This window comes from Oncorhynchus gorbuscha, linkage group LG13 (genome assembly GCF_021184085.1).
Source record: "Oncorhynchus gorbuscha isolate QuinsamMale2020 ecotype Even-year linkage group LG13, OgorEven_v1.0, whole genome shotgun sequence".
NCBI classification, from domain to species: Eukaryota; Metazoa; Chordata; class Actinopteri; order Salmoniformes; family Salmonidae; genus Oncorhynchus; species Oncorhynchus gorbuscha.
The window spans coordinates 53,449,254-53,474,276 of record NC_060185.1 but is presented as its reverse complement, the minus strand read 5'-3'; the positions used below and the strand labels follow the sequence as shown (position 1 = coordinate 53,474,276).

At 39.9% G+C, this 25,023-nt stretch overlaps 1 protein-coding gene across 2 annotated transcripts in view; it reads right to left on the bottom strand.

Annotated features, from left to right (window-relative positions):
• LOC123993157 (beta-1,3-glucosyltransferase-like) overlaps nt 1-25,023 on the bottom strand; it is a 147,042-nt gene that overhangs the window by 112,390 nt on the left and 9,629 nt on the right. For both annotated transcript variants that reach the window (XM_046295003.1, XM_046295004.1), the window contains exon 2: nt 10,197-10,231. In XM_046295003.1, coding sequence (XP_046150959.1) covers nt 10,197-10,231 — 35 coding nt within the window. The remainder of the gene's footprint in view (nt 1-10,196; nt 10,232-25,023) is intronic.

Sequence of the window (25,023 nt, the reverse complement as noted above, 5' to 3'; positions counted from 1 at the left end):
ATAGTGGGGAGACGACGTGCCCTGTACCCCACTTTCAAAAGGCTCCGAGCAGAGAAGCAGAATTATCGACCACTAAAAAAAAAAGTGAAAAAAAAAAAAGTTCAAGAACTCGAAGACTACAACGTGGCTATGAATGGTAGCTAGCTCCTGCTGAAGCAGTACCCAATACACCTTTGCACCACATCACAATTATGGATACATTTATGTATATAAAAAAAAATATATATATACACACACACACACACACACACACACACACACACACACACACACACACACACACACACACACACACACACACACACACACACACACACACACACACACACACACACACACACACACACACACACACACACATACATACAGTTGAAGTCAGAAGTTTACATACACCTTAACCAAATACATTTAAACTCAGTTTTCACAATTCCTGACATTTAAGCTGAGTAAAAACTCCCTGTCTTAGGTCAGTTAGGATCAACACTTATTTTTAAGAATGTGCAATTTCAGAATAATAGCAGGGAGACTGATTTATTTCAGCTTTTATTTCTTTCATCACATTCCCAATGGCTCAGAAGTTTACATACACTCAATTAGTATTTGGTAGCATTGCCTTTAAATTGTTTAACTTGGGTAAAATGTGTCAGGTAGCATTCCACAAGCTTCCCACAATGAGTTGGGTGAATGTTGGCAAATTCCACCTGACAGAGCTGGTGTAACTGAGTCAAGTTTGTAGGCCTCCTTGCCTACACACGCTTTTTCAGTTCTGCCCACAAATGTTCTATTGGTATTGAGATCATGGCTTTGTGATGGCCACTCCAATACCTTGACTTTGTTGTCCTTAAGCTATTTTGCCACAACTTTGGATGTATGCTTGAGCTGATTTTCCATTTGGAAGACCCATTTACGACCAAGCTTTAACTTCCTGACTGATGTCTTGAGATGTTGCTCTTTGGGCTAGGGGGCAGTATTTTGACATCTGGATGAAAAGTGTGCTCAAAGTAAACTGCCTGTTACTGCCTGTTACTTGCATATAATTAGATGTGGATAAAAAACACTCTAAAGTTTCTAAAACTGTTAAAATTATGTCTGTGCGTATAACAAAACTGATGTGGCAGGCAAAACCCTGAGGACAAACCATCCCCCCCAAAAAAACAATTCAGCCTACCACTGTTTCCAATTGCTTTCATGTTTATTATGAGGTCAAAACCTCCCAGATTGCAGTTCCTAGGGCTTCCACTAGATGTCAACAGTATTTAGAAAGAGTTTCAGGCTTGTTTTTGGAAAAAATGAGCTAGAATTTGTCATTTTTCTAAGTGGCTCCCATTTTGCCTGTAGTGTTTTCATGCGCGTGGATGAGAGTGCGTTCTTTGTTGTTTATCTCCGGTAAAGACAATAACGATTCTCTGTCTTAAATTGTCAATAACGATTCTCTGTCTTAAATTGTATCTTTTATTTACATATTAGGGTAGCTTTGATTATAAACATTGTTTTACTTGTTTGGAGAAGTTTATTAGTAATGTTTGGGATTAATTTTGTATGCATTTTGGAGGAGGGAAACGGGTGGATTACTGACTGAAGCGCGCCAGCTAAACTGAGTTTTGGGGATATAAAGAAGGACATTATCGAACAAAAGATCTTCAAAAGGTAAGGCATTTATTATATCACTATTTCTGACTTTCGTTGCGCACCTGCCTGGTTTAAATATGTTTTTCATGCTTTTGTATGCGGGGCGCCATCCTCAGATATTCGTATAGTGTGCTTTTGCCGTAAAGCCTTTTTGAAATCTGACACAGCAGCTGGATTAACAAGAAGTTAAGCTTTAATTTGATGTATAACTCTTGTATTTTCATGAATGTTAAATCTTTATATTTCTGTAAAATGAATTTCGCGCACTGCAATTTCACCGGATGTTGTTGAGGTGGGTCGCAAGCGGACTGCCTGCGCTAGAAAGGTTATGCTTGGGGTCATTGTCCATTTGGAAGACCCATTTGCAACCAAGCTTTAACTTCATGACTGATGTCTTGAGATGTTTGCCATGACATCATTTTCTGGAATCTTCCAAGCTGTTTAAAGGCACAGTCAATTTAGTGTATGTAAACTTCTGACCCACTGGAATTGTGATACAGTGAATTATAAGTGAAATCATCTGTAAACAACTGTTGGAAAAATGACTTGTGTCATGTACAAAGTAGATGTCCTAACCGACTTGCCAAAACCATAGTTTGTTAATTAACAAGAAATTTGTGGACTGGTTGAAAAATGAGTTTTAATGACTCCAAATTATATGTAAACTTCTGACTTCAACTGTATATATAAGTCGGAGGTTTACATACACTTCGTTTGGAGTCATTTAAAGTTGTTTTCCCACAAATTTCTTGTTAACAAACTATAGTTTTGGCAAGTTATTTTTTCAATAATTGTTTACACACAGATTATTTCACTTATAATTCACTGTATTACAATTCCAGTGGGTCAGACGTTTACATACAATAAGTTGACTGTGCCTTTAAAAAGCCTTAAATTCCAGAAAATGACACCATGGCTTTAGTAGCTTCTGATAGCCTAATTGACGTAATTTGAGTCAATTGGAGGCGTACCTGTGGATGTATTTTAAGGCCTACCTTCAAACTCATTTCCTTCTTTCCTTGACATCAGGTGGAAATTAAAAGAAATCAGCCAAGACATCAGAAAAAAATTGTAGATCTCCACAAGTCTGGTTCATCCTTTGGAGCAATTTCCAAACGCCTGAAGGTACCACGTTCATCTGTACAAACAATAGTACGCAAGTATAAACACCATGGGGCCACGCAGCCATTTTACCGCTCAGGAAGGAGATGCGTTCTGTCTCCTAGAGGTGAACGTACTTTGGTGCAAAAAGTGTGAATCAATCCCAGAACAACAGCAAAGGACCTTGTGAAGATGCTGGAGGAAACAGGTACAAAAGTATCTATAGCCACAGTAAAACAAGTCCTATATCGACATAACAAGGCCATTCAGCAAGGAAGAAGCCACTGCTCCAAAACCAGCATAAAAAAGCCAGACTACGGTTTGCAGCTGCACATGGGGACAAATATCGTACTTTTTGGAGAAATGTCCTCTGGTCTGATGAAACAAAAATAGAACTGTTTGGCCATAGTCACCATTGTTATGTTTGGAGGAAAAAGGGGGAGGCTTGCAAGCCGAAGAACACCATCCCAACCGTCAATTTGTAAGTCGCTCTGGATAAGAGCGTCTGCTAAATGACTTAAATGTAAAATGTAATGGGGAAGCAGCATCATGCTGTGGGGGTGCTTTGCTGCAGGAGGGACTGATGCAATTCACAAAATAGATGGCATCATGAGGGTTAAATGTAAGTCAAATGTATTGGAGTGGCCATCACAAAGCCCTGACCTCAATCCAATAGAAAATATGTGGGCAGAACTGAAAAAGTGTGTGCGAGCAAAGAGGCCTGCATTCCCAGTGACTCAGTTACACCAGCTCTGTCAGGAGGAATGGGCAAAAATTCATCCAACTCATTGTGGGAAGCTTGTGGAAGGCTATCCTAAACGTTTGACCCAAGTTAAACAATTTAAAGCCAATGCTACCAGATATTAATTGAGTGTATGTAAACTTCTGACCCACTGGGAATGTGATGAAATAAATAAAAGCTGAAATAAATCACTACTATTATTCTGACATTTCACATTCTTAAAATAAAGCGGTGATGCTAACTGACCTAAAACAAGGAATGTTTTACTGGGATTAAATGTCAGAAATTGTGAAAAACTGAGTTTAAATGTATTTGGCTAAGGTGTATGTAAACTTCCGACTTCAACTGTGTGTGTAAAACAGCCGAGGTGATAGAGCATCGAACCTGGAATAAAAAACTAAATGTGTATGGGTGGAGAGAGGGTTGGATTTACAGGATTACTCGCTCTGGATTGTCAGTACTGCATGTATTCTTTGCTATTGTGCCATGGCTGTGTCAGGGTTGATTGTGAGTTAAAATGATTTTCCCTTTATGGGTAGTGTGATGACGAAGACTTATTTTTACTTGCAGTCATTAGCGGCTGTTAGAATGCATGTTCCTTATTCCTTCTTGTTGGACTATAACAGGATATAAGAAGGACGACATGAAATACGTCTCTCTGCCAATAGGCAGCGTGCATGGAAATGGACAAAAGAAAAGGTCTTGCGATGTTTATAGGTATTTATCTCTTAATGTTTTCAAACAGTTGGATCCAATGAACTGACAAGACTGGGCTCACATGCTCATAGCCTTTGCAAGGACTTTCTTAATATAAGCATGAAACTATAATATTGTCCTCTTATTAATTATAATAATATTATTTATTATTATTGTATTTTAGTGACTGTTCTCCATGCTATTTGGTTAGATCTCTTAGGTCTTAGTGACACCAGACCTAGATATGGGGGAGGTTTTAGTGGGTGGAATATTAAAGACAATTGGAGGTTTACACAGTTCCAGATACAGTATGCTTAACATGGCAAATATTATAGTACAGCTATAAAGGGGAGGTTTTAGTGGGTGGAATATGAGAACAATTGGAGGTTTACACAGTTGCAGCTACAGTATGCTTAACAGGGCAAATATTATAGTACACCTATATGGACACTTAATCATCATGTCGCATTTTACAAATATAGATGAGGTTGGGTGGGAAAAGGACTGGGAGGGAGAAATTATTTTGTCATGGGCAAAGAAACTCAAAAGGAGTGATTATTTTAATTAACAACAATTTTGATCTAATTGTGCAAAATGAAAACAGATCCTCAAGGAAGAAGGATCCTTTGAAATATGCTATTGGCCCAAAAAAGGATCTGGCTAATTAATCTATATGGGCCAAATAATGATGATCCACACTTCTAAAATATATATAATAATCTATTGAGCTCACAAGCAACGCATGAATCTATTATTATGGTGGGAGATGATAATGCGGTTTTAAGTACCTCAATAGATCGTAAAGGAAATCACTCTACACACTATCACCCTCAAGCACTGAAGGGGATCACAAAGATCATTGATACATTAGAACTAGTGGATATATTTAGGTTGAAAAACCCTGCCCTAGTGAGATATACAGTTGGGCAAAAAAGTATTTAGTCAGCCACCAATTGTGCAAGTTCTCCCACTTAAAAAGATGAGAGAGGCCTGTAATTTTCATCATAGCTACACTTCAACTATGAAAGACAAAATGAGGAAAAAAATCCAGAAAATCACATTGTCAGATTTTTTATGAATTTATTTGCAAATTATGGTGGAAAATAAGTATTTTACAATAGTAAAATAATAATTAAGTAAATAAGTACGATAGCACGTAGTGCACATAAAATAAGATGTTCATATGTTTCAAATAAAGATCTAAAGTTTAATGTGTTTCCATCACATTTTCAATTATACCGATAGTTTTGTCACAAAACTGTGCCTACTCTGGTCTTGGGAACATGCTCTCTAGCCAACAACTCGCAGATACAGTGCAGGTAAACTAGTCTAGTTACATGATGAGATTATTATGGATAAGAGAGGATATTTTTATTTGTCAAATGGCAGTCCAACATCAATCATCATGTCACCAGAATAAGACCCTTGATATTTTTTTGGAAAGCAGCATCAAGCTCATCACCCTGTGAAGATCCTCAGAACTTATTTGCCTTATAGCCTAATAAACTGCATGCTTTCCAAGTCGTAGCGGGAGGACCACACACCACATCATCGCACAACTTCAAGTTTATTTGATATAATGATTATTATGCTGAACAAAAATGAACCCATGTTTCATGACTTTAAATAAAAGATCCCAGAAATGTTGCATACGCACAAAAAGCTTATTGTTCTCAAATGTTGTGCACAAATTTGTTTACATTCCTGTTAGTGGGAATTGAACATGAACTCAGAGTGACATGAACTCAGATAGAGTTCAGGGTGTCAAATCGGAGGGCCTGTTCTCCGGACCTCTGGCAGTCTCTATGGGGGTATCACAGGGTTCAATTATCGGGCCGACTCGTTTCTCTGTATATATCAACGATGTCGCTCTTGCTGCGGGTGATTCCCTGATCCACCTCTACGCAGACGACACCATTCTGTATACATCTGGTCCTTCTTTGGACACCTTGCTAACAAACCTCCAAATGAGCTTCAATGCCATATAACACTCCTTCCGTGGCCTCCAACTGCTCTTAAAAGGTAATACAACTAAATGGATGCTTTTCAACCGATCGCTGCCCGCACCCGCCCACCTGACTAGCATCAGTACTCTGGACGGTTCTGACTTAGAATATGTGGACAACTATACAGTGCCTTGCGAAAGTATTCGGCCCCCTTGAACTTTGCGACCTTTTGCCACATTTCAGGCTTCAAATATAAAGATATAAAACTGCATTTTTTTGTGAAGAATCAACAACAAGTGGGACACAATCATGAAGTGGAACAACATTTATTGGATATTTCAAACTTTTTTAACAAATCAAAAACTGAAAAATTGGGCGTGCAAAATTATTCAGCCCCTTTACTTTCAGTGCAGCAAACTCTCTCCAGAAGTTCAGTGAGGATCTTTGAATGATCCAATGTTGACCTAAATGACTAATGATGATAAATATAATCCACCTGTGTGTAATCAAGTCTCCGTATAAATGCACTTGCACTGTGATAGTCTCAGAGGTCCGTTAAAAGTGCAGAGAGCATCATGAAGAACAAGGAACACACGAGGCAGGTCCAAGATACTGTTGTGAAGAAGTTTAAAGCCGGATTTGGATACAAAAAAAATTCCCAAGCTTTAAACATCCCAAGGAGCACTGTGCAAGCGATAATATTGAAATGGAAGGAGTATCAGACCACTGCAAATCTACCAAGACCTGGCCATCCCTCTAAACTTTCAGCTCATACAAGGAGAAGACTGATCAGAGATGCAGCCAAGAGATCCATGATCACTCTGGATGAACTGCAGAGATCTACAGGTGAGGTGGGACACTCTGTCCATAGGACTACGATCAGTCGTATATTGCACAAATCTGGCCTTTATGGAAGAGTGGCAAGAAGAAAGCCATTTCTTAAAGATATCCATAAAAAGTGTCATTTAAAGCTTGCCACAAGCCACCTGGGAGACACACCAAACATGTGGAAGAAGGTGCTCTGGTCAGATGAAACCAAAATTGAACTTTTTGGCAACAATGCAAAACGTTATGTTTGGCGTAAAAGCAACACAGCTCATCACCCTGAACACACCATCCCCACTGTCAAACATGGTGGTGGCAGCATCATGGTTTGGGCCTGCTTTTCTTCAGCAGGGACAGGGAAGATGGTTAAAATTGATGGGAAGATGGATGGAGCCAAATACAGGACCATTCTGGAAGAAAACCTGATGGAGTCTGCAAAAGACCTGAGACTGGGACGGAGATTTGTCTTCCAACAAGACAATGATCCAAAACATAAAGCAAAATCTACAATGGAATGGTTCAAAATAAACATATCCAGGTGTTAGAATGGCCAAGTCAAAGTCAAAGACCTGAATCCAATAGAGAATCTGTGGAAAGAACTGAAAACTGCTGTTCACAAATGCTCTCCATCCAACCTCACTGAGCTCGAGCTGTTTTGCAAGGAGGAATGGGAAAAAAGTTCAGTCTCTCGATGTGCAAAACTGATAGAGACATACCCCAAGCGACTTACAGCTGTAATCGCAGCAAAAGGTGGCGCTACAAAGTATTAACTTAAGGGGGCTGAATAATTTTGCACGCCCAATTTTTCAGTTTTTGATTTGTTAAAAAAGTTTGAAATATCCAGTAAATGTCGTTCCACTTCATGATTGTGTCCCACTTGTTGTTGATTCTTCACAAAAAAATACAGTTTTATATCTTTATGTTTGAAGCCTGAAATGTGGCAAAAGGTCGCAAAGTTCAAGGGGGCCGAATACTTTCGCAAGGCACTGTAAATACCCAGGTGTCTGGCTAGACTGTAAACTCTCCTTAAAGACTCATATTAAACATCTCCAACCCAAAATGAAAATTAATTTAGCAAAAAAAGCCTCTTTCACTCATGCTGCCAAACTTAGTCAGTTTTACGAGAGTATCCTACCGATCCTCGACTTCGGCGATATAATTTACAGAATAGCCTCCAACACTCTACTCAGCAAGCTGGATGCAGTCTATCACAGTGCCATCCGTTTTGTCACCAAAGCCCCATATACCACCCACCACTGCGACCTGTATGCTCTTGTTGGCTGGCCCTCACTACATATTCATCGCCAGACCCACCGGCTCCAGGTCATCTATAAGTCTTTGCTAGCTAAAGCTCCGCCTTATCTCAGCTCACTGGTCACCTTAACACCCACCCATAGCACGCGCTCCAGCAGGTATATTTCACTGGTCATCCCCAAAGCAAACACCTCCTTTGACACCTTTCTTTCCGGTTCTCTGCTGCCATTGAGTAGAACAAATTGCAAAAATCGGTGAAGTTGGCGACATATCTCCCTCACTAACTTTAAGTATCAGCTGTCAGAGCAGCTGTACAGTACACAGCCCATCTGTAAATAGCCCATCCAATCAACCTACCTAATCCCCATATTGTTTTTATTTACTTTTCTTCTCTTTTGCACACCAATATATCTACTTGCACATCATCATCTGCACATCTATCACTCCAGTGTTAATTTGCTCAATTTTAATTACTTCGCTACTATAGCCAATTTACTGCCTTACCTCCTTACGTCATTTGTACACACTGTATAGACTGTTTCTATTGTGTTATTGACTGTACGTTTGTTTATTTCATGTGTAACTCTCTGTTGTTGTTTGTGTCGCACTGCTTTACTTTATCTTGGTAAGGTCGCAGTTGTAAATGAGAACTTGTTCTCAACTGGCCTACCTGGTTAAATAAAGGTGAAATATATATTTTTTAATTCTCCTATGCAAAGATAATCAATCCACCTGACAGCATGTGGCATATCACGAAGCTGATTAAACAGCATGATCATTACACAGGTGCACCTTTTGCAGGGGACAATAAAAGCTACGGACAACGAACACAATTGCCTTTTTTTAATGGCAATTTGAATGCACAGAGATACGTGACGAGATCCTGAGGCCCATTGTCGTGCCATTCATCCGCCGCTATATACCTCACGTTTCAGCATGATAATGCACGGCCCCATGTCACAAGGATCTGTAATTCCTGGAATTGTTGCATGTAGCACTTATATTATTTGTTCAGTATATACATTTTTGCGCATAAAGGTGTTTCCACCTTCATTTCTCCCATAATTAACTTTACAGACATAAAACGATCCCACCATGTCGAACAAACAAATTATCTGTTGGAATTTATCAAATTGTCAAAACTTCCTGTTTCCATCCCAGCTGTCGTGATTGTGTTTAATAAGGTAGGACTTTACTCACATAAAAATCATTTTTGTGGTTAGTGAAATGGATTCTCAAAGAAAACAAAGTTTGGAGTCAAATAAAGATCCTTTGAAGCTTAAACCACTGGTGAAAGTCTGCTGGCTGTGACTGCAGCTCGAGCGCATTGACAAATGCAAACAAGAGACAACCCTCCACTCTAGTTTTTTACACCTTGTGATTTTTTTCCTCTGCCTGGCACCGTTTTAAACTGATAAAAGTCAAATAAAAAAATATGATATAAAACTGTGAACGTAGATGGGGGAGGACAAAATGGGGAGGCGGAGAACAGGGGAGGCAGAAACTGCTGACAAAGGTAAACAAAGAGAATTTCGGGGGAGACAGTGTGAAGCTAAGCAGCTCAGCCACAAGCGCTTCTGTCAGAGTTTCCCTCACACTGATAACAATTATAGTGACTGAACACCCTCATTATTTATTGAGAGGCGAGTACACAGGACTGATTGAAAACAAAAAAGGAAAAGAACAGCAAGAGCAACAGTAAAGGATCCACTATTTGAGGGCGAGAAAAATAAGAGATAAAAAGGGTATGAATTTGTAGTGATAGCGGTGATTTGACCAGGAGGCCATTGATCAAGGGGTTGATAGAGAAGAGAACATCTTTGGGTTTGATTGAGGTTGCTTAAGAAATCAAAACCTTTAATAGGGGTTGATGAGGGAACCGGGTAGAAATATGAGAAGCATACCAATCAGCCCGAATTAGTAACAGGCACCCAAATTAAATCTGAGTGAAATTTGCATAATTGTGGCACCATGACGCAAATAACCAAAAAAAGTATCCTTACCTGTCTTGAGCTGCTGGTGGCAATGTTGGCAGGAACTTCAAAGAATGAGGGAGAAAAAGGGAGAAAAAGAAATTATAAATCGAAATGAGACACGGAAATCACTGAAAGCCTGACAATGAATTGTTTATTTATTTTATTTAACCTTTAACTAGGCAAGTCAAACCATTTAGACTGGTTGTCAGAAATGTGCACCAAAGATATATATTGTCCCGAGGGATTTATAGTCACGACTCTAATCAGTATAGAGGAACCTGCCTAATGAAACATCATTGGGGCCCATCATAGCAGAAAGGTTAGTTACCAGGAGATTTAACAGACCCTCAGGAAGGAAGCTCTTTCCTGTGTGTGTCTGTGTTTGTTTCTGATAGTACACAGTCTGTGTACACCACCATTCATCTATGAAAGTTTGCAATTAGACCATGGGAAGCCTATATCCAATTTTAACTCTATCGATTCAAGGCAAAAGGGGCCTTCACATGAGGATTCCAAATCAATACTGAGGATCAAAACAGCAGTTAGGAGAATATATTTCTATACTAGTCAATTCAACATTGGCTGGCTGCGTGTGTGTGTGTGTGTTGGGGCTTCTAACAGCTTCATATCTACATGCAATTACAAGATAGAGCTGAAGAGTCACATTTCCCGTATTGTGTAAAATAGCCTTCCGAGGCTCAAACACAGAGAGAGAGAGAGAGAGATAAAGAGAGAGGTGTTGATTAAGAAGCCGGAGCCCTAATCTGAGGATTAGGCCAGGACACAGAATATAGCCTTATGAATATACTACTGCCTAGCACAGGCCTGGGCAACTCCAGTCCTCAGGGGCCTGATTCGTGTCACACTTTTCCCCCAGTCCCAGTAAACAAACCAAGCTCCAATAATCACCAAATCATGAACTTCAGTTACAAATGCAATTAGTCAGGTGTGTTTGCTAGGGATGGGGGGAAAGTGTAAGACCAATCAGGGCCCCGAGGACTGGAATTTCCCAGGCCTGGCTTATACTTTATATGTACTTAACACCTCTAAACATTTTCCACATCTGTGTTGTAGATTCCATATTATAAACAGTGGTTCGAGCTCGGAATGCTGATTGGCATTGCGTTGTGCCTAAGAACATCCCTGGCTGCATACCACACCAACGCGTGCCTTATTGCTTACATTTTTTTGGAATATGTATTTTTAGAGTATGTGTATCTGTGGCAATAGAAACACAACCTCGGCATTGCTAGTGACATCTTCTTACCAACTGAGCCACACAGGAGATTAATTTCATCAACCAGCCCACACATTATGTACACTGAGAATGAGTCAATCGTTTCTACCTACAACTACTAAAGATTCATTCCTCAATTGAATAATGAGAAAATTTGCAAATTATGGTGCACCACGTTATTGTTTCATGTTAAAGACATGGCAGCTAATTGTAATGGAGCAAATGTATTGTAATATGGTGAAATATACAGAATTGTTGAGCCAAGATTCATGAAATATGAATTCGAGTACAAAAACGCTTGTTGAACAATTATATCATTCTATCCCATCTCAAAGGCCTATCAGTAGGACAATATACCCTTACCGAGTTAACCAAATGCATTGTTTTCTAACCACATCTGGATCCATAACGAATTATGGGAATAAATATCACTGAATGACAGAAATATTGGAATAAAGTAGGCTAATGAAGGCAACAAATAGTTGCTTACTGGAACACGCAAAGTCATCCAATTGTTATAATATGATTTGAAGCAATAGCCTACCCGCGTGTGGTCAACTATTTCAGCACCGTTTCACACTGCTCTGAGACAAGCATGGGGACTAGTCTTGGTAAATCAATGAGATTATTATTTTCACTGAATCTCCGGTTGGGCCAGTCACGTTGTACAGCGCCAGTTTTGTTTTTCTTGGAAAAGAAACAATAATAATCAAATGAATTAAGCTACATTTCTTAAAATCAATCCCATATACTACGTTCTTACAAAAAGTTGTAAATTCTCCAGTAACTCTCAGATGTTTATTAGGGCACGGAAAATAAAAATAGGACATTGAAAACAAACATTTATTTTCTTATTGAAAACACCTGAAGTGCTCAGATAAGAATGCCATTTTTAAAAATACTTGTTACATTTCCAAGCAAGAAACAGAAAATTGTCACTCAAACAGTAGGGCGGGGACTAACAAAGAGTCACCAACAACAAACAAAACAAGTGCAGTTCTAGGAGGGCTTCTGAAAGACACTCATGGGGGTGTCCAATAGCAACAACAACTAGGACCTAAAAGACACCCACACTGAGGGCCCAAGAGAAGGCAAACATAATTAAAACTCACAAACTTAAAAGACAGGAAGCAAACCTAAAAATGTGGAGCAAAATGAAAACAGGGAAGAACCAATAAAGGAGAGCCAACTTAAGGTGTTAACCCTCCACATCACTCAAACCAACTGAAGCACTGAGCCAGCCAATTTTAAATCTCACCTGTGCCGGCACAAGTGAAACACCTTCTGACATATGAGATGACAAGGCAGCACAGGTGTAACATATAATGACTAACGAGGTGACACCAATCGATGTGCCCAACTTGCTAACGTCCAACCTCAAAATATAAATGGAAAAACCAAAGCTCGTATCACCTTCCCCCCTTAAGACAACAAATATATCCTACTTCCAAATATATCCTACAACCATCAGAAAACAACAACAATTTCACAACATGATCAACGTTAATGCATCACTATTTAAACACGCCACCTTCTCCAATATAAACATGGTGTCTACTGGCTGTCAACACTTAAATATAAGACAAAACAGCCACCTTTTTTATATAGTACCAGTCAAAAGTTTGGACACACCTACTAATTCAAGGGTTTTTTAATATAATATGCCATTTAGCAGACGCTTTTATCCAAAACGACTTACAGTCATGTGTGCATAATTCAATGGGTGGTCCCGGGATTTACACTTTATGTTTACCAACTGAGCTACTATTTTCTACATTGTATAATAATAGTGAAGAAATCAAAACTATGAAATAACATATATGGAAACATGTAGTTAGCAAAAAAGTGTTAAACAACTCAAAATGTATTTTATAATTTAGATTCTTCAAAGTAGCCAACCTTTGCCTTGATGACAGCTTTGCACACTCTTGGCATTCTCTCAACCAGCTTCACCTGGAATGCTTTTCCAACAGTCTTGAATGAGTTCCCACATATGCTGAGCACTTGTTGGCTGCTTTTCCTTCGCTCTGCGGTCCAACTCATCCCAAACCATCTCAATTGGGTTGAGGTCGGGTTATTGTGGAGCCCAGGTCATCTGATGCAGCACTCCATCACTCTCCTTGGTCAAATAGCCCTTACATGACCTGGAGGTGTGTTGGGTCATTGTTCTCTTGAAAAACAAATGACAGTCCCACTAAGCGCAAACCCGATGGGATGGTGTATTGCTGCAGAATGCTGTGATAGTCATGCTGTTTAAGTGTGCCTTGAATTTTAAATAAATCACAGTGTCACCAGAAAAGCACCCCGACACCATAACACCTCCTCCAACATGCTTCCTGGTGGGAACCACCAGGGAACCACACATGTGGAAATCATCCGTTAACCTACTCTGCGCCTCAAAAAGACACGGCGGTTGGAACCAAAAATCCCAAATTTGGACTCATCAGACCAAAAGACAGATTTCCTCCAGTCTAATGTCCATTGCTTGTGTTTCTTGGTCTCTTCCTCTTATTGGTGTCCTTTAGTACTGGTTTCTTTGCAGCAATTTGACCATGAAGGCCTGATTCATGCAGTCTCCTCTGAGCAGTTGATGTTGAGATATGTCTGTTACTTGAACTCTGTGAAGCATTTATTTGGGCTGCAATCTGCGGTGCAGTTAACTTTAATGAACTTATCCTCTGCAGTAGAGGTTACTCTGGGTCTTCCTTTCCTGTGTCAGTCCTCATGAGAGCCAGCTTCTTCATAGCGCTTGATAGATTTTGCAACTGCACTTGAAGAAACTTTCAAAGTTCATGACATTTTTTGAATTTACTGACATTCATGTCTTAAAGTAATGATGGACTATCGTTTCTCTTTGCTTATTTGAGTAGTTCTTGCCATAATATCAACTTCGTCTTTTACCAAATAGGGCTATATTCTGTATACCACCCCATACCTTGTCACAACACAACTGATTAGCTCAAACACATTAAGGAAATAAATTCCACAATTTAACAAGGCACACCTGTTAATTAAAATGCATTCCACGTGCCTACCTCATGAAGCTGGTTGAGAGAACGCCAAGAGTGTGCAAAGCTGCTCCCTTAATCTTTCCCTCAATTCTGACTAGTCTCCCAGTCCCTGCCGATGACAGACATCCCCACAGCATGATGCAGCTACCACCATGCTTGACCGATGGTGCCCCTTGTTTCCTCCAGATGTGACACTTGGCATTCAGGCAAAATAGTTCAGTCTTGGTTTCATCAGACCAGAGAATCTTGTTTCTCATGGTCTGCGAGTCCTTTAGGTGCCTTTTGGAAAACTCCCAAGCGGTCTTTTACTGAGGAGTGGCTTACGTCTGGCCACTCTACCATAAATGTCTGATTGGTGGAGTGCTGATTGGTGGAGTGCTGCAGAGATGGTTGTCCTTCTGGAAGTTTCTCCCATCTCCACAGAGGAACTCTGGAGAGTGACCATCAGGTTCTTGTCCACCTCCTTGACCAAACCCCCCCCAGAATGATGGAGGCCTCTGCAGACATTTTTTGGTACCCTTCCCCAGATCTGTGCCTCAGGTTTTGTGCCTCAGTTTTTTATTTTTAATACATTTTCAACCATTTCAAAAAACCTGTTTTCATTATGAGGTATTGAGTGATTGATGAGGGGAAAAAATGCAATAATTTAAAACATTTTAGAATAAGGCTGTAACATAACAAAACGTGGAAAATAATAATAATTCCCAAATGCACTGTATAAACATGGCTAAAACTCTACATTGGGACTGAAAGCAGCAAGGGTCTTTAAATTAAAAGATCCAGGCCGCCTCTTGTTTTAACAATAAATTGTCAAGGTACCTCCCTCTATTTGGGATGGTGATGTGTTCGATGCCGATATAGCGAAGGGATGAAATAGAGTGGTTCGCTTTTTTAAAAAGTGGGTCGCAACTGGGTTCGTCGAGTTTTTGCACCTAATGGTGCTACGATGCTCAGAGAGTCTTACTTTTAGTTTGCGTTTTGTTTTGCTCACATAATTTTTACCACAAGGATAAGTTGTAAGATAAATAACTGCCTTAATGGAGTATGTTATAGCTTTGATTGGGAACGGTGTCCCTGTTTGGGGTATAGGTGGAAATCCCAGGGGGGACACAACCCCCCCATCCTGGGAAAAATATGATTTGTCCCACCCAATATACAGTGGGGCAAAAAAAATATTTAGTCAGCCACCAATTGTGCAAGTTCTCCCACTTAAAAAGATGAGAGAGGCCTGTAATTTTCATCAAAGGTACACTTCAACTATGACAGACAAAATGAGAAAAAAAATCCAGAAAATCACATTGTAGGATTTTTTATGAATTTATGGATTTCAGTTGTGATTTTACAGCCAAGTAATTTAAACTCCTACAAGCAATACTCTAGGTTTGCAGTGGTGAGTCTACAACAACACCCTCAGTACTGTGCATCTGTAAGTAGTTCAAACAAAGGATATGCTAAACATTTCTCTACTTCTACCACTCAATACAATAAAACACATTTATAACCATCACCAGTCTTCATTTTCGCTGCATTGAATTATAGGTCAATCTTTATGTTAGCTAGCGGTTAGCTGACATGTTCTAGTTAGCTACAGTAACATCAACCAGTGTTTGCAGCTGTTTGAATTCGAGTCAATGAGAGAAGCTAGCAATGCAATATTGTGTTCCTTAGCTGGCAAGGTGACAGAGTGTTCGTGTCTACCGTCTGAAAGGGACTCAATGCATGTAGCTAACGTGAGGTTAATCCAGTCAATCGCCCCATAGCAATGTTTTGTGTTGGTAGGGTTCACACACACATTAGCTGAATTTGCAGAGCTAGCGAGCAAACCGATGGCGCAAACTAAAGCAAACATTAGCTAGCATGCTAGCTAGCACCTATTCCATTTATGTGGCATGGTCAAAGATGGAATCTTTGCTATCGTCAGTTTATTCCAAGATCTGCATGCAGCTGTAGTGCATGCTGATAAGTTTAACGATAAACTGAACTCAAAATTGAACAGAACTATACTCTGGTCTTGTTGCAAAAGCTAAATTGTCGCTAGGGTACTTTGAAGAACCTGTGTGCCGATCTTGGAGTAAACTGACGATAGCAAAGATTATAGCAAACACCACAGTAACGGAATTGGTGCTCGCTAGCTCTGCAAATTCAGATATTGTGGGAGCCAATATAAAACGAAAACATAAACTATATTAAAATTGCAAAAGGTTTTAGCATACGTCGTGTAAATGGTGAACTCATATACAGCTGTAAATCCTTGTCACTGCAATCCGTTTCACATTTGCTTGCTGATCAGCTAGCTACCTGGTAGATCGAAGCCCATCTCATACTGTAAATAACCTGCACACTGTATGTGTGTGTGTGTGTGTGTGTGTGTGTGTGTGTGTGTGTGTGTGTGTGTGTGTGTGTGTGTGTGTGTGTGTGTGTGTGTGTGTGTGTGTGTGTGTGTGTGTGTGTGTGTGTGTGTGTGTGTGTGTGTGTGTGTGTGTGTGTGTGTGTGTGTGTGTGTGTGTGTGTAGCCAGCAAGGTTGAAAAATGGCAGAAAAAAAGAGACATGAGAGAATTTTTCAGTACACCAAAATGAAAAGTAAGAACCCTAGTAGCCTGATATCTCAAAGACTAGTTGATTAAATGTTCATAAGAAAGAAGTGAAATGCTAATGGGAATGTTTCATAATGATGTCATTAGGCAGAGCAGGCAACAGATGGCACACAGACAGCAGAGCTGGGAACAGACTGGCAGGGACAGACTGGCAGGGACAGGGAGTCTCAGGTAAGTTTGTTGAGTCTTTGTTTGACAACATTATGAAAGGTTCCCTCTTTTTTAGACTTGCAAAATAGGGACATAATTGGACAATGCCATGGATATCCCAACTCTCAACTTAAACTGGTGTCTGAAACAACATTAGTTTAAGGCAATGATATTGCTGTTGTGATTAATTGTGTCATTTTGGGTACCGGTAGTTAAGAATATGGCAAACACCTCATTTATTTTCTAGGAGACAGACTGAGTCAGTGAGGGTGGTGAAAGATCCAGGGAGAGAGACTTAAGAGGACAGTGTCACAGCCACGGCAGGACCAGGTGTCAACCTTGTTGCAAGCAGCACCAGTATAGGGGACAGTGGCACAGCATTGTCCAGTTACCTCAGTGATGGCACAAAACCATATCAGCCACACCCACAATTTATGTTTCAAGAGAGATGGTTTGGAGATTTCCCCTGGCTACATTATAATCCATCAATAAAAGGAGTGTTGTGTTCACTGTAGCCAAGGGTTTTCAAATCTTTTGGCCAAAGAGCGGATGCTGCCTTCATTAGTGCAGGAATTAGGAACTGGAGAAAAGCCATTGAGAAATTCACAGCACATCAAAACTGTCAAACCCACTGCCACTTTGTAACTGTAACAGCACACCAGCAAATCCAATCAGTGCCCAGTTATCTAGCGCGTGGGGTAAACAGCAAGAGGACGCAAGGCGTTGCTTGATGAAAATTGTAAGTTTTGGTGCGGCACGTAGCAAGACAGGTACAAGCCTTTAGAGACCACACGGATGACAGTGGGAATTTATACCAGCTTTTGAAACTTAGGGCAGAAGAGGATAATCCCATTGTACTGAAGTGGTTAACAGAGCGTACCACAATATACACAGGCCCCAAAGCACAGAATGAAATTCTGAACATCGTGGCCAATACAGTCATTCGAGGGCATTGCAGCTGAGAATAGGTCTCTTCCGATTGTACAATTTTCAGTAATTGTTGATGGTACTCAAGATGTCTCTGGTGCTGAACAGGAGAGTGTCTGTCTGCGTTATGTTGACCATGACCGTGTCCCTCAGGAGTTTATTGGGCTATACAGGGTGTCGGAGACAACAGGCGAGGGAATTGCGAAAGTGCCAACTGATGTGTTGTTGAGGCTCAATTTTCCCATGTCTGGCTTATGTGGGCAGAGTTACGATGGTGCCTCAAACATGGCAGGAAAATACACAGAGGCAATTGTGAGGAGGCAGCAGGCATTAGCCCTCTAGGCTGCTCAGCCTCCCCACTGATCCGGGATTCCCTTTCTTGGGTCCTCTATGGCCAGTCAGGAAAGTTTAAGAGCATGTTTGAATCAATAGATGATAGAAGCAGGAAAACCTGCTTCAGTCTGCTTTCCACCAGACACTGGGAGATTAATTCACCTTTCAACAGGACAATAACCTAAAACACAAGGCCAAATTTACACTGGAGTTGCTTACCAAGAAGACAGTGAATATTCCTGAGTGGCCGAGTTAGTTTTGGCTTAAATCTGCTTGAAAATCAACAACCAACTTGACAGAGCTTGAAGAATTTGAAAATAATACTGGGGAAATGATTGTACAATCCAGGTTTGGAAAGCTCTTAGAGACTTACCCAGAAAGACTCACACCTGTAATCACTGCCAAATGTACTTACTCAGGGGGTTGAATAATTAGCTATTCAATATATATTAGTGTTTTTTTAAAAATTTTTTTACAAATGTTAGAATTTTTTAAAAGCTGTAATCGCTGGCAAAGCTTCCATAAAGTATTGACTCAGGGGTGTGAATACTTATGTAAATGAGATATTTCTGTATTTCATTTTCAATACATTTGCACACAAAAAAAATAAAAACATGTTTTCACTTTGTCATTATATGGTATTGTGTGTATATGGGTGAGAAAAAAAATACAGTTAATCCATTTTGAATTCAGGCTGTAACAACAAAGCATGCAATTAGTCAAGGGGTATGAATACTTTCTGAAGGCATTGTACAATACACGTTTTCATTGCTTGCTAATAAATAAGTCTTGTTTAAAAAAAGGTTGGATGTGCCTGACTATTCTTTAATTATTCAACAGCAGAAGACAAGGTTGTTCTGGCTCTGAGGCCAATAATGCACTATTGTTGTGTCAAATGGACAATTTGACAATCCTCTCCAACCTGGCATGGTATAATTTCATACAGGATATTTTATTTATTTATAGACTACTCAACGGCCAGTGACGTCACAGCTGTCAATGACATGTTGCGTGTATTTGTTTCTATTTTAATGATCAATTTCATCTTCATACTATCGCATAGCCCTCTCTCCACTTCATACTTGTCTTGTCATCGTATAGCCTACTTTTGGAAAGTCTAAGGTAAGCATTGGTTTCTTTATACGTTTTAAGTAGAAGAGTAAAAATGTTCTGTCATGTCTGACATACGCTGGTAGCTTTGATTGACGGGTCCTTTTATGGGGATGTACTTGTGTGAGTTGGCTGATTCTCTCTATAGGCCTATAGATTATGGCTTTCATAAATGTAATTGTCTGCATAATTTTCAATCCCCCATTTAAAAAATAAATGTCCTCTCACTGTCAACTGCATTTATTTTCAGCCAACTTAACATGTGTAAATATTTGTATGAACGTAACAAGATTCAACAACTGAGACATAAACTGAACAAGTTCCACAAACATGTAACTAACAGAAATGGAATAATGTGTCCATGAACAAAGGGGGGGGGTCAAAGTCCAAAGTAACAGTCAGTATCTGGTGTGGCCACCAGCTGCATTAAGTACTGCAGTGCATCTCCTCCTCATGGACTGCACCAGATTTGGACCAGTTCGTGCAGTGAGATTTTACCCCACTCTTCCACCAACGCACCTGCAAGTTCCCGGACATTTCTGGGGGGAATGGCCCTAGCCCTCGCCCTCCGATCCAACAGGTCCCTGATGTGCTCAACGGGATTGAGATCCGAGCTCTTCGCTGGCCATGGAAGAATACTGACATTCCGGTCTTGCAGGAAATCACTGACAGAACAAGCAGTATGACTGGAGGCATTGTCATGCTGGAGGGTCATGTCAGGATGAGCCTGCAGGAAGGGTACCACATGACGGAGGTCTTCCCTGTAACGCACAGCATTGAGATTGCATGCAATTACAACAAGCTCAGTCCGATGATGCTGTGACACACCGACCCAGACCATGACGGACTTTCCACCTCCAAATCGATCCTGCTCCAAAGTACGATAAACGCAAATCCGACCATCACCCTGGTGAGACAATTCCACGATTTGTCAATGAAGAGCACTTTTTTGCCAGTCCTGTCTGGTCCAGCGACGGTGTGTTTGTGCCCATAGGCGACGTTGTTGCCAGTGATGTCTGGTGAGGACCTGCCTTACAACAGGCCAACAAGCCCTCAGTCCAGCCTCTCTCAGCCTATTGCGGAGTCTGAGCACTGATGAAGGGATTTTGCGTTCCAGGTGTAACTCGGGCAGTTGTTGTTGTCATCCTGTACCTGTCCCGCAGGTGTGATGTTCGGATGTACCGATCCTGTGCAGCGGTTGTTACAAGTGGTCTGCCACTGTGAGGACGATCAGCTGTCCGTCCTGTCTCCCTGTAGCGCTGTTTAAGGCGTCTCACAGTACGGACATTGCAATGTATTGCCATGGCCACATCTGCAGTCCTCATGCCTCCTTGCAGCATGCCTAAGGCACGTCCACGCAGATGAGCAGGGACCCTAGGCATCTTTCGTCAGTAGAAAAGCTACATAAGGACAGTACGAAAACAAATGATTCTGTCTCTTTGCAGCAACATCTGCATAGCTGGGATGGTTGTATCCCCCATATATATATATATAACATTATATTGGGTTGCAAGAATTTTGAATAATAATTTAAATAAAAAAATCTGGCTTTGTTTTGTGTATCAGTTCATAAACCATGTGCCATGGAATTGGTACATCGAAAATCTCTTCTCAACTATTTTGCAATCTATATGGCAGAGCTGTAAATGTTTTGGTCCTTACATGAAACTGGTATGCTTTTTTAGTTATCATAATTTCATTTTCAAATAACCGAAAGTGAGAGTTTGTAATCTGAATAAAGGGAAAAAAGTCATTCTTGAACATGGGGTGAGATATTCTTACTAATCTGCTAGAGAACCAGTTCAGATTTAAGTATAACTTTTGTATGACTGAAGCCTTTAGTGAGAGGTCTAATGCTTTAATATTTAATCATTTCTGCCCTCTGAAATTATATAAATTATATAAATAGGCCCATTTAATTTTGTCTGACTTGACGGTCCAAGTAAAGAGGTACATTTTTTGCTCATATAATTTAAAAAACAAGTCGCTAGAGGTAGGCAAGACCATAAGCAAATAGGTAAACTGTGATATGACTAAAGAGTTAATCAGGGTGATTTTTCCACAAACAGACAGGTATTTTCCTTTCCATGGTATCCAGATCTTATCTATTTTGGTAAACCTTGTATTAAAAAAATATTGCAGTGAGATCATTCCTTTCTTTCGGGATATGACTGAGTATTTCCAATTCCCCATCAGACCATTTTATTGGTAAACTACACAGTAATGTAAAAGTTGTATTTTTTAGTGATCCAATATGTACATTTGTCATAATTTGGTTGTAATCCAAGTATCTATATCCTCTATGAGGCTGTGGAGGAATCCATATTGTGGATTTATAAGAAAATATGAATCATCAGCATACAATGACACCTTTATTTTTAAGCCTTGGATTTCTAGCCCCTTAATATTATTGTTGGATCTGATTTTAATATCTAACATTTCAATGGCCATAATAAATATACAGTGCCTTGCGAAAGTATTCGGCCCCCTTGAACTTTGCGACCTTTTGCCACATTTCAGGCTTCAAACATAAAGATATAAAACTGTATTTTTTGTGAAGAATCAACTACAAATGGGACACAATCATGAAGTGGAACGACATTTATTGGATATTTCAAAAAAATGTAACAAATCAAAAACTGAAAAATTGGGCGTGCAAAATTATTCAGCCCCCTTAAGTTAATACTTTGTAGCGCCACCTTTTGCTGCGATTACAGCTGTAAGTCGCTTGGGGTATGTCTCTATCAGTTTTGCACATCGAGAGACTGATATTTTTTCCCATTCCTCCTTGCAAAACAGCTCGAGCTCAGTGAGGTTGGATGGAGAGCATTTGTGAACAGCAGTTTTCAGTTCTTTCCAAAGATTCTCGATTGGATTCAGGTCTGGACTTTGACTTGGCCATTCTAACACCTGGATATGTTTATTTTTGAACCATTCCATTGTAGATTTTGCTTTATGTTTTGGATCATTGTCTTGTTGGAAGACAAATCTCCGTCCTCAGTCTCAGGTCTTTTGCAGACTCCATCAGGTTTTCTTCCAGAATGGTCCTGTATTTGGCTTCATCCATCTTCCCATCAATTTTAACAATCTTCCCTGTCCCTGCTGAAGAAAAGCAGGCCCAAACCATGATGCTGCCCCCACCATGTTTGACAGTGGGGATGGTGTGTTCAGGGTGATGAGCTGTGTTGCTTTTACGCCAAACATAACGTTTTGCATTGTTGCCAAAAAGTTCAATTTTGGTTTCATCTGACCAGAGCACCTTCTTCCACATGTTTGGTGTGTCTCCCAGGTGGCTTGTGGCAAACTTTAAACAACACTTTTTATGGATATCTTTAAGAAATGGCTTTCTTCTTGCCACTCTTCCATAAAGGCCAGATTTGTGCAATATACGACTGATTGTTGTCCTATGGACAGAGTGTCCCACCTCAGCTGTAGATCTCTGCAGTTCATCCAGAGTGATCATGGGCCTCTTGGCTGCATCTCTGATCAGTCTTCTCCTTGTATGAGCTGAAAGTTTAGAGGGACGGCCAGGTCTTGGTAGATTTGCAGTGGTCTGATACTCCTTCCATTTCAATATTATCGCTTGCACAGTGCTCCTTGGGATGTTTAAAGCTTGGGAAATCTTTTTGTATCCAAATCCGGCTTTAAACTTCTTCACAACAGTATCTCGGACATGCCTAGTGTGTTCCTTGTTCTTCATGATGCTCTCTGCGCTTTTAACGGACCTCTGAGACTATCACAGTGCAGGTGCATTTATACTGAGACTTGATTACACACAGGTGGATTGTATTTATCATCATTAGTCATTTAGGTCAACATTGGATCATTCAGAGATCCTCACTGAACTTCTGGAGAGAGTTTGCTGCACTGAAAGTAAAGGGGCTGAATAATTTTGCACGCCCAATTTTTCAGTTTTGGATTTGTTAAAAAAATTGAAATATCCAATAAATGTCGTTCCACTTCATGATTGTGTCCCACTTGTTGTTGATTCTTCACAAAAAAATACAGTTTTATATCTTTATGTTTGAAGCCTGAAATGTGGCAAAAGGTCGCAAAGTTCAAGGGGGCCGAATACTTTCGCAAGGCACTGTATATGCCGATAGTGGACAACCTTGTTTTCCTCCTCTTGACAGTTTAATACTCTCTGAGAACTAGCCAATATTTACCATTTCACACCTAGGGTTACTATACATAACTTTAACTCATTGTATAAGATATTCTCCAAAATGTAAATATTCCAGGCATTATATATATATATATATATATATATATATATATATATATATATAATATATATATAAACTCCAGTCGTACTTTATCAAAGGCCTTTTCAAAGTCAGCTATATTTAATAGTGCTATATTGTTTCCAGTACTTGTATTATATTATCTCCAATGTATCGTCCATGTAAAACAAACTGATTAGGGTGAATAATATCTGGCAATACCTTTTTAATTCTATGCATTATGCTAGAATTTTTGCATCAACACTAAAGTGTAAGGGACCTCCAATTTTTTTAATGGACTGGATCTTTATATTTAATCACGTGAGTCCTGTTTCAGTAATTCAAATCAAACCTTGTTGAGTATCTGATAACCTACCATTTTTATGAGTGGTTAAAACATGCTAATAACAGTCCTCTGAGTACATCAAAAAAAGTTTCGTAGACCTCAACTGGTATGCCATCCAGCCCTGGAGTTATTCCGGACTTACAGGCTTTAAATGCATCAAGTTCCAACTCTGTAATTTAGCCTTCACATGAGTCTTTCTGTACAGCTGTTAAATTTTACATTAATAATAGAAACAAATCCTTACAATTAACTTCAGTTAGTGGAGATGGAGACTGAAATGAAAACATATGCTTAAAATACTTTGCTTCCTCTTTCAAAATATTGTCTGGTGAATCATGGGTGACTCGTCATTTGTAACAATATAGACCTATACGTCCATTCAGAAAGTTTCATAAAGTAGCCTGTCTGGTTGCTCCTAGCATGATCTGATCTGGTAAAAAGCATATTTCCAGGAACTTATGCTACGTTATTTCTCCCCCCAAAAATGTAACCTTTATTAAACTAGGCAAGTCAGAACAAATTCATATTTTCAATGACGGCCCAGGAACAGTGGGTTAACTGCCTTGTTCAGGGGCAGAACGACAGATTTTTACCTTGTCAGCTTGGGGATTCGATCCAACGCTAGTCCAACGCTCTAACCACTAGGGTACCTGCCACCCATTACATCATGCTCTCTTTGTAGAACATATGCCAATGCCACTGCCATCAAATGGCAGCAACAGTAGGGTTTGTGAAGTTATGCAAATATTTCGATTAAAGTGGGGGAAAAACACATCGGACTTCGTGAGAATGGTTTTAGCGTCAAAATAGGATCCAGATTGTTAACTTTTCTGTATATACAATTTTTCAGACAAGGACAAGGTGGGCATACATCTTTATTTTGACTCTGTCATGCTGTGTCAATACGAAAATGTGACAAATT